Raw genomic sequence first — 9,830 nt, 5'->3', positions numbered from 1 at the left:
TCCCAACTTTTAAATGGCAAAGGTGGTGAAATAAAAAGAGGCTTATAGTTTTTATGTGTTTTGAGGGGTTTTTCTCTCTTTTAAAGGAGGCTTTTTAAAGAGCCTGTTTTTGTGGACTTCAGATATCTAAATTTAAGAATAAATAATGCTACAACTATCCTGAGAATGGGCAACACCACAATAGATGACCAAACACAGGTGCTAAACCTCCTCCTCCGGGGATTTTTATTTTCCCAGGTAGCTTTAAGGAGGCCTGCCTGAGACAGGAGACAGAATCTTGGGCCCCTGGAAAAGCCCTTTCTGGCTAACGCTAAGCTTCTAAAAACTGCCAGCAGCCAGCTGTACAGGGGCATAACATGCCGGGTTATGCAGCAAGTGGGCCAGCAGATGGCGCTCCTGCATCAGCACAGGCCAACTCCAGGCAGCCCTGTCTCACCCCCCCCAGGTTCCAGGGCCAGGATGTGACAATTACTGAGACAGGAGAACAGGTATGAGAGCTAGCTGGAGTTAAAGATTTAGATGACAAAAGAATGGCCCACAGAGAATACGGCAAGGGAACCTAGAAGTCTTCAAAGCCCAAGGTCACAGAAGGAATACAAGCCCACAGCTGAGAATTTAAGAGAAGACGCAAGTGAAATGTATAGGTTACAGAACACCAGAGATCAGAGAGAAAGGGAGGCTCCAGGCAGGGGCGCTAGGCTTCTGGGTGATGGAGGCAGTTCTTGCTGAGCTGAGCTGAAGCAGTGCTTGCTCTGCACAGCACCCCCTGCTCCCCAACACGGAGAGAGGAACAGCCAGCATGGCTCTGGATCCCTTCTGAGCCGGCAACAAAGGCTCCCGTCTTTACAGTGCACTTTGTAAACTAAACAAGAGCTATGGAAACTGGTAAATATTTTGCCCTTCCGATGTTACCACAAGAGATTTATACCCTGGTTTATTTCCCTGAAGGAAAAAAATTCTGGCCTTTATTTTTAATTTAAAAAATTTCATTTAATGGAAATACTTTTCATATTAGATTTTTTTGTTCTTAACTCTACTTTGAAAGTAAAAGCTGCAATTGCAGGTGGCTGGATAAGATACTTGTCTTCATTTGTGTAAGCTGTAGTATTTTCTGAAATAACTACAACCGGCTGTGTTCCCTTCATAGTTTTAATTAATTCATTTTATGCTACTTGATTTTAAAATATTTTTATAAGATGGTTTCTATATCAAAAATAGCGCACTATTTGGAAGCATTCTTTATACCATGTAAATGCATATCCCCGATGTGTTGCACTGAAGATGAGGGAGCAGGGAAAGGGGAAACAGGGCCAGAGAGGAGTGGAGAAAAGAGGGGTAGAGACACTAACATAAAATTCACAAGCTTCCTGCTTTCAGCGCCCTGCAGACAGCTGGTGGCCACAGAGCCAGAGACACTTTGCAAACTTGAGCTGACTTCTCGTCAGGATGTGAAGGAAGGGAGGAGAGACCACATCTGCCTCCCTCTGAGAGTATATTACCACCAGCAGCAAAACCAGTCTGCAATTGCCACTGGGTGCTAGCCCCACCTGGGAATGGTACACATCCCTGGAGCCCAGCAGGAGTGCAGGAGCTGTGCAAAGCAGGGAGAGCAGTGTAAGGTTCTGTCAGCTCGTTTGGAGAATACTGTGGTACAGGAAGTCACTTAAATTGGCAAGTTGAAATACTACAGCAGTAGAGTATGACTGGGCTTCCCTCTGAGTTTATTTGTCCCACAGTGAAAATAAATGGGATAGAGCCCAACAACAAAACAGAGCAGGTGGAGCCACCCAAGTAACAGCCTAATGGATGCCCGTGCTGACCTGCACTCCCAGTTAGCTCAGAGTTTAGCTCAGGGTTCTGATGAGATCAATGTCAGACTAGGACACTATGGGATGACCTGGCGTAGTGAATAAGAATGCCAGTTTTATCACCTTGTGCCATCTGAGCCTTCCATTCAGTGGGACAACATTTCTACAGAGCTTTGGGGAGAAACAAATAAAATAGTCCATTTCCTGGCTTACAGTGTCAGGGAGGAACAGTGCAGTTACTGGAATTGTTGCTTTCATTATTCCCCAGTTTGGTTAGCTGGCCTTCCCAGGAGCTCTCCTAGCGGTGATTAAACATAGTGGCAAGTCACCAAACCCTATCACTTAGTGATAAAGCCCTCCTTGGTGATGACAGAGATGTTAGGTGTGGGGATCGGCACATGATCGTAGAACACATTCTCCTTTGCTAGAAGCCAAATGTATTCCTCCCTCTACCATGCTCTGTAATATCACTGTCAAGGATGAAGGACAGAACCACAGCACATACTCACATGTGCACAGACACACACTGCCCCAGATCCGACAAACACACATGTTGTGGAGAGATACGACTGTCATCTTTGGATGGGGGAGGACCCTTTCAAAATGTATCAATAATTCCTAAAAGGCTAAAAGAATTGATTACTTCCACACAAATCAGCCCCCCCACACACACACACACACACACACACAAAGACCTAGTAAAAGGGCAATTTCGTATATTGGAGCAAGCAAGTTCTCTGGAGTCAGACATAGCTTCAAATTCTGAGTCCAACACCCAGCTCCATAACTTACAAACTGTGTCCATGGGCAGTGCCCTAAGCTAAGCCTTAGTTTTCTCATAGATGTTTTGTGTTTATGAGATGATGCAAGATATCCAGTGTGTTCTTGGAATCCTAGTCCAAGAGACTAGTCCTAGTCCACATGCACATACACATTCACTCATCCACCACACATACAAGTTCCATGGTCAGATAAGTTTGAGAAGTGAAAACCCTCTTAAATACTTGCCACACATTAGTACATTAAAAACTCTAAATAGCCCTACAATAAAGAAACCTATTTAACTTGTCTAACTAGTGTTCTTTAAATGCTCTTTACCACAGGTAACCGTTAAATCCTGCAAAACACACCTTTGAAAAATTTTGAGATAATGAATAGATAGTGGTTAGTACAATGCCAGGTATATAATATATCATCATAATGGTAGACATCACCATATAAAATATTCTTTTCCTATCCTCTCTTGGGTTCCTATAGCATCTATTTCCATGAATATAATGATAAAAGTAGTAGTAGCAATAGTAGTAACATAGCTAATATATGACAGACTCAAGATATGAACCAAGATCTAACTCAAAAGCCACTATGTCATATTGCTCCTCTACCCCTCAATGACCCCCTTAAGAGTCAACCCCTGCTGCTAAAGTTAGAAGGGGCCAATTACTGGTGAACACTTCATCCTACTGAACCCAGAGAGAAGCAGCCCCATGGGAGGTGAAAGACCAGGGCTCCTACCTGGTGCCGGACTCCATCCTCACCGACACACTGGGTGCAGGCCTCCTCGGGGACACAGTTACCTTCCAGCATGACTTGGTGTGAGGGGCAGAAGCAACCTTCCGAGGGATGGTTCCCACAGGAACTTGAATTGCCCTCACAGTGCCGGGGGCAGCCATGCTCACAGTGGTTGTACACCAGGGATGGTGGGCAGGACATAGCTGCAGATGGAGAAGGAGGTCACCCTGGATGGCTCACTCCCACCAGAGGGAAATAGAGGCACCCAGAATAAAGATTACATTTCCCAACTTCCCTTGCAACTAAGTGTAGTCATGTGACAAAGTTTTGACCTATGAATGGAGGAAGAAGGGTAGACTCCTATAGCAGCCTCCAGGAATCTTTTTTCAAAAAAACAACTATGCATACCCTTTTTCCCTTTTCCATCCTTCACCCATTCTGGTTCTCAGAACTTAGATATGATAACTAGAGCTTCATTTTAAACTATGAGGAAATCCCACACCCAAGTGAGGGTGAGCAAAAAGCTAGAATCCAGTTTGAGGCTAAGAAACAGCTGGAGCCACCTCCCTCTGATCACTGTGTGACAGAGAATTTTATTTCTCTGTTACAGCCAAATTTAATCATAACTGGTTATAAAACCTGTGTGTCCTTAGGAAGTATCATGGTTCTTTCTTTTGAATACATTTATATTTAATGCTTACAAACTCCTCTTAAAATGAAGTAAGGAATCTACAGGTATGATGAATTGCCTTGGGAGAGAAGCTACAAGGTAATTCATTCCTCCCACCCTGGCCCTCCTCAGCCCCTTTCTCAGGTTCTCATGGTGCCAAGGCAGAGAAAGTCTCCAAGGATTTTGAGCATCCAGGGTTTTCCTATGTACAAATAGGAGGTAGACCAAAAAATTAGCTAAGCAGAGAAGGTGATAGAGGTAACTCAGAAACTAACATTTGCCCTTTGATCTGCAGGCAGATGGAAAGGGGGCAGTACCATCCACATGCACTCAGAAAACCAGAGCTCAAAGGAACCTAGGGGTTGTCTAGTCCAACTGTCTCATTCTAAGATCAGTGATAGCGAACCTTTTGAGCTCGGCATGTCAGCATTTTGAAAAACCCTAACTTAACTCTGGTGCCGTGTCACATATAGAAATTTTTTGATATTTGCAACCATAGTAAAACAAAGACTTATATTTTTGATATTTATTTTATATATTTAAATGTCATTTAACAAAGAAAAATCAACCAAAAAAAATGAGTTCGCGTGTCAGAGGTTCGCCATCACTGTTCTAAGATGCAGAAACTGGTGCCCATCACCAGCTGAGCTGCGACTAGAATGCCCAAGTCCTCCAGCCCCATGTAAGAGTTGCTGGCAGCTGTATAATTATAAACTCATAAACCCTGAGACTCCAAGATGCTTGTATATATTCATTTCTCTACTCCTTTCTCCCCACCAAATAAGAGTAAGGGATTATATTAGTTCGAGTCCAAATAGGGAAGCTAACCTTGAAGGGGAGCTATCTACCCTGTGGCATCTGTAACTAAGAAAACTCTTGGTATTCAAATGGCAAAATTCCGCTCACGCTCCAAAATTCTGCTCAGGCATGGCCTGCTCTGTGAGGCTTTGCTAAAGCTTGGTGGAACTTTAAATTCAAAATGACTGATTATTCTGTACTTTGCTGGTGCCCGTCTGTGCCTAACACATTAAAATCATATTTGTCTGAACAGTAGAATACTAATAGAAATGATCGTGTTTTCATTTACATAGAAATTCAACACTCAAATTACTTATACATCTCCCACCTTCTTTGATACTAACTGAAATCCTAGATCAAAAGAAATGCAGGATTTTGATCCTCATTACCCAGATAAAGAATCTGAGTACCAGAGAAATTGAGCAAGCCCACAATTAGTTGGTATTCACAAATTTTAGGGGGTACATATAGATACTCACCACAGAAATCAGTTGTCCTCCAGTCAACACAGACCCCATTAGTCCGACAGAGGTGGGCATAAGAGGCGATCGCCTCACACACTTGCTCCAGGTGGCAACTGTCCTGCTGGCACATGGCATAAAATGTGGCCGGAGCAAAGACCTTGTGGCACTCAGCAAACAGTGCAGAGAGGAGGACCTGGCAGTGGGAGGTGCTGGAGATGGGACACTCCTCCTCGGGAACAGGTTGGCATGTCTTCCCCGGCTGCTGCACAGTCCAATCCTGGACGAGCCTTTTCCAGTCTGTAGTGACCGTGCCATCCCTCAGCATAAAGTCATTGGCCCCATTCTCATCACAGATCCCTAGAGAAACAAGGAAAGACAAGGTTGGTAGCTGTGGGTGCCAGCATATTGATGCCAGAGACCTGGCCATTCTCCATCCCCACCAGCATCTGAAACTTGCTACTGGACCCAGAAATACAAACATCCAAGAGTCCTGAGAGTAGAGCAAGGAAGGTTTACAAATATAAAAGGAGGGAGAGTTCAAGATGTTCTTACCACAGAGACCATACATCTTTGAAGCAAAGGTCTTGGGGCTGAGTTGCAGCTGGAACTCGTTGTTTTGTGGAGTGAATGTGAAGATGTGGCCAAGATGATTGAATCTGATCTCATACATGATGGCACCATAGATGTTGACTTCCATGTCCCCACCCATGTAAGGGACAGAGACCAGAATCCCATTCACCCCCACCTGCCCAAAGAAGAAAATATTGATCAGTTGTCACAGCAATAAGGAATCCTAAAATTTCACTCTTAGCTTCTTCCTGAATTTACTAGCAGTCTCCAACATTCACCACACTCAATTCCAGGGTTATCCACAAATCCTGATGTTTATCAGCAGCTCTTCTAAGATAAAGGGGTTTTGAAGAGCTTGGCATGAAAACAGACTATTATAATACTGTACAGAGACCCATGAACCTGGAACCTGAAAGCCCAGCAGTTGAAGCACCTTGAACTTTGAGTCTCTGTGTGCTCCACGCGGGAGGACAACCCCTTAAGGATAGGGTGGGAAAGTTGCCATTTTGCCAGCTCATCAGTGTCTCCAGGAACAACTAACAGGACTATTTTAAATTTTTTGTTTGGTTTTGTTTTGTTTGGTTTGGTTTGGCTTTGTGGGGGAGAGTCATTAGGAGCTCTTTGGAGGCCCCATCACACAGCATATCAAACATATTCAATATATTCACATCTCACGATATTATTTTTGTTGTAAACATTTTGGAAGGCTTTTTCTCCTTTCTAATTTTAAAATTTTGGCTGTGAGTTACTCATTTAATATATGACTAGCTCTGATTTTTCCGCGATTGCTGTGCATATTCAAGAATTCTTGCAAAATGAGATCTAACCTATAAGTTGTTTTCACATAATGAAATATTTATGATTTCTAAATGAACAAGTAAAGAAATTGGCATAATATAACCTTTAGTAAGCATTTAACCAAACATTTATTTAAACCGGTTTTGCAGTTTTCTTTTTGAATTTTGGAGCCATACATTTTCTTGAGGCCCTACATATTTCCAAATGCCCTAATTTAGGCACTAAATAGTTTCTTTTGGAAAGCTGACAAGCCCGAGGCACTGGGCTCATAATGCCTGCTGGGTAAACAGTACTGCTGTCAACCCCAATTTTCTACCAGTGCCAGAATCTGGCACTACCTTCACAATTTAATGCTAACTAAAATTGGTACCAAATCTGGGCCCAGAACAACATGAAATCACACCAAAACAAGGGAGATGGCAAGAAGCCCCTCCAAAGAAGGTGGTACTCTGCTAGTTAGGCAGAAGGCTGCGTCTCTAATAGGAGTGCCAGCTAAAACCAACTGCCACTATGTCCATGTGGCTGCCTTGCCATGGGACCCACAAAAGGCACCTCACCTCCATGTCGCTGTGGAGCTCAACCGAGAGGCCGTTATGTTTCACCTCAATGGACTTCATGCATGCCTGCCTCGCCCCAGGGCTGCATGCACCATTGTGGAGAATCAGCTCCAGGTCCTGCTCCTTGTTTTGAAATAGAACATACGAACAGCTGCCCGTCAGCTTGAAATTCTGCCCATCAAAGGTCACGATGTGCCGGGTAGAGCTGCCCATGCACACACCTGGACAGGGGACAGCAAATGAGGGATGTGACATTATCCAAACTCCCATCCACACAAAGAGGCAGTGTTACCAAAGTGCACACTGATAAACAGAGTTGAGAGCTGAACGGGCCCTTTGAAGTCCTATAGTTTCATTTCCTCCTTTTTATAGATTAGGAATCTGAGATTCTGAGAGGTAGAGTGCCTCAGGTAAGTAACACATGGTCATTAAATCTTTTCCTAGAGAAAGCTTACAAGAACAAGCATTACATTAAAAAAAAAATGTGGCAAATTGTAGAACCATATTTCCAAAAAAAAAATTGTAACGTGCGAAGTGAATGCTCTACTCTGCCTTGGCCCAAGAAACAAAGTTAAGTTCTAGGGGTGCTATGACTCATTGAAATCATGAGGAGCTAAGCAAGGCATGAGCTCACGATCTCACTGTAAAGAAAGTTCACCTAAAAACACGTGTGTCCTTTCAGCTGCCAAGTGACTAACAGTACAAGTGGCCATGTTGACTTGATCCCTTAAGAGATCGCACACAAGAAATACTTCCAAAGCCAAAACAAACGGTTGGGTCTCAGCACTCCCTCATTTGCCACTCATTCACTCATGTAATCAACAAATTCTCAAGGTTCCAATTACAACACCACTTGGGAATACTAATCATCTTGCATCTATGTAAGAGGATTCTGTGAAAATCCCCCCATGGAAGGCACCACTGCCATACATGATTTGAAAGCTAACTGTGGACCTAGATGAAGTTGGAGGTGAGCTTTCCAGACAAACCATGATCACATCTATGGTGGTGGGTAAATAAAAGCCCAAGAAAGAACTTAGAGGCAGTTTAGTGAGTCAGTGAGGCCACTCTAACGTCCCTCACTCCCAGACAGGCAATCTCCACCTGAACACCAAGGCAGCACAGCCACTAACAGATGGTGGGTCTGGATGTACCATCGGTCAGAGCTGAGCAGCCTCTCCAAGAGCTTCTTCCACTCAAACTACCCTAAGTCCCTGAGCAGCCAGGCATTTCCAAATGGCCGTACTGAATGCTCCTGGCCTGTTGACATCCATGCTGCAAGGGATCCCAAATACTCCAGCTATGAATATTGTCAAGGAATCCAGCCCCAACTTCTAGGAGAATGTAATAAGTCACAAGGTAAAGAAATGGTGTGAGCTCACACTTGGCAAGTGAATGAAAATGTCCCTGTCCACCATACGTGCCCTACAAAAACATAGGAAGAGCCCTGGCCGGTGTTGCTCAGTGTTGGCCTTGCACCAAAAGATCACGATCAATTTGCATACCTGGGTTGCAAATTCAATCCCAGCCCCATTCAGGGTGTGTGTAGGAGTCAACCGATTGATGTGTCTCTCTCACATCGCTTCTCTCTCTCTCTCTCTCTCTCTCTCTCTCTCTTTCTCTCTCTCTCTCTCTCTTTCTTTCTCTTCCTTCTCCCTCCCTTATTCTCTTCTACTCAATCTAAAATCAATAAGAAAATATTCTCAGGTGAGGATTAACAAAAACATACAAAGAAACAAATAAAAACAAAGACACAGGAAGAGAACAGGGATCCCCGGGACTGAATGGAAACCTGTCCAGAGGATATGATAGGGTGTGAACATGGGTAAAGATAGCACTGTGCATGCGTGTGGTGAGGAGTGAGGGTGCTTAGCTTCTAGTCTACCTTTCTGCACAGCCCAGCTAAAAGCACTGCCCCTTTAGCACTGTCTAGGCTGGAGAAGCAAAGGACTCACAGGGGCAGGTCCAGCGGCAGCCACAGGTCTCTTCCACTCTGACAGGGGACTGGCTGTTGGGGCACGAAGGCTTTGGCCCCCGTTCACAGTTGACCCGATGACTATTCAGCAAGGTCTGGCCATCCGCCAGGCACGTCACTGTGTGGCACTGGTCTGGCAAGGTCCAGACATCCCCAGGCTGCAAAAGAAAGAACCAGATTTAGGCAGAACATAGGATGAGGTGCTCCAACTCTAAGCCCATCTACCAGGCCAAGACCCCTCTGAGGACATAGAGACTAAAACCTGGACATAGGCTGTGGAGGGCTGCTGGCAAGCACTTTCTCGGCATTTTTTAAATATGTCAGCTGAACTCAGAGTGCAGGCAGAGCCATGCCCTGGGGCGGTCCTAATCAAGAGGCTAGGACGCCACTCAGTCTGACTTTTCCCGCCAGGTGCTATGGGGGGTGGGTCCTATTATGTTGCCAGGAACTCAAGGCCCACCCAGATGTGATGTAACTTCCCGTTACCTTGAATATATATTAAATTTACTTCTGGTGCTGCGCATCTGTCTGTCCCTCTATCAGAGGGCAGACGCCACACCCGGTCCCAACTTATTCTATTTGTGTCCTGTCTTTTCATTTCTCAAATCCCAAAGCGCCTCTACTTAAAAGAACCGGTTTATGTCTCTCTCTCTCTCTCTCTCTCTCTCTCTCTCTCTC

The 9,830-nt window shown here is 44.6% G+C and overlaps 1 protein-coding gene across 1 annotated transcript in view; it reads right to left on the bottom strand.

The window, feature by feature from the left end:
• Positions 1–9,830, bottom strand: part of VWF (von Willebrand factor) — a 121,710-nt gene that overhangs the window by 26,556 nt on the left and 85,324 nt on the right. Inside the window, exons 34-38 of the mRNA XM_005873725.2 lie at positions 9,133–9,310; positions 7,178–7,398; positions 5,805–5,997; positions 5,268–5,609; positions 3,324–3,523 (exon numbers count right to left, since the gene is read on the bottom strand). Coding sequence (XP_005873787.1) covers positions 3,324–3,523; positions 5,268–5,609; positions 5,805–5,997; positions 7,178–7,398; positions 9,133–9,310 — 1,134 coding nt within the window. The remainder of the gene's footprint in view (positions 1–3,323; positions 3,524–5,267; positions 5,610–5,804; positions 5,998–7,177; positions 7,399–9,132; positions 9,311–9,830) is intronic.

The sequence above is a fragment of the Myotis brandtii genome, unplaced genomic scaffold, assembly GCF_000412655.1.
Source record: "Myotis brandtii unplaced genomic scaffold, ASM41265v1 scaffold417, whole genome shotgun sequence".
NCBI lineage: Eukaryota > Metazoa > Chordata > Mammalia > Chiroptera > Vespertilionidae > Myotis > Myotis brandtii.
Note: the sequence above shows the minus strand (reverse complement) of the source record. Positions and strands in the feature narration are given on the sequence as shown.